General features: G+C 53.8%; 1 protein-coding gene across 1 annotated transcript in view; it reads right to left on the reverse strand.

Moving 5' to 3' along the window:
• Positions 1-57: 57 nt before the first annotated feature.
• Positions 58-656, reverse strand: part of LOC106962342 (barH-like 1 homeobox protein) — a 5,458-nt gene continuing 4,859 nt past the window's right edge. Inside the window, exon 3 of the mRNA XM_015056707.1 lies at positions 58-436. Coding sequence (XP_014912193.1) covers positions 240-436 — 197 coding nt within the window. The 3' untranslated portion in view covers positions 58-239. The remainder of the gene's footprint in view (positions 437-656) is intronic.

Consider the following 656-nt stretch of genomic DNA (forward strand, 5'->3'; position numbering starts at 1 on the left):
CATCATCATCATCTTCATACCTGGGTCTCTGCGTTCTATCCTCACCACCAACCACACCTCATGACACCGGGACTGAAATATGGTGAGGACCCATCAGCCAAACACTTCGCAGGGGAACTTCCGGTTCTGACCCAGCAGAACTTCCGGTTGTACTCTAAAACCTCTAGGTTCAGTTTCCGAATTCGTGATTTTTATTTACACTTCCTGCCGGAACTGGGTCAGAACGGTTCTGACCCGGCTTACCTGCGGTTCTGGTACCAGGTCTTGACCTGCGTGTCGCTGAGCTGCAGGGACGCCGCGAGCTCCATCCGGTCCTGGACGCTGAGGTACTTCCGGTTCTGGAAGCTCTTCTCCAGCTGGGTCAGCTGCTGCTCGCTGAACGCTGTTCGGGCCTTCCGGACTTTCTTCAGGAGTCCAGGTTCCGGCCCAGCGTGGGCTGAGAGTGGACAGGTGGAGATGACGTCAGACCGGATCAGAACTTCAGCTGGTTCGGATGGGTTCCGTTTAAATATGATGATGGAACCAGTAAAAATAACCAGGTGATTAAGATTCGGGTAAGACTGGACCGAGCTGCTCTGGGCCTGTTCTGCAGACACAAATTCTTCATGAAGAACGAAAACCGGTCCGGATTGATCCGGTCGCATCGAACCGGAACC

This window comes from Poecilia latipinna, unplaced genomic scaffold (assembly GCF_001443285.1).
Source record: "Poecilia latipinna isolate Pla-1442-1.1 unplaced genomic scaffold, P_latipinna-1.0 Scaffold1400, whole genome shotgun sequence".
NCBI classification, from domain to species: domain Eukaryota; kingdom Metazoa; phylum Chordata; class Actinopteri; order Cyprinodontiformes; family Poeciliidae; genus Poecilia; species Poecilia latipinna.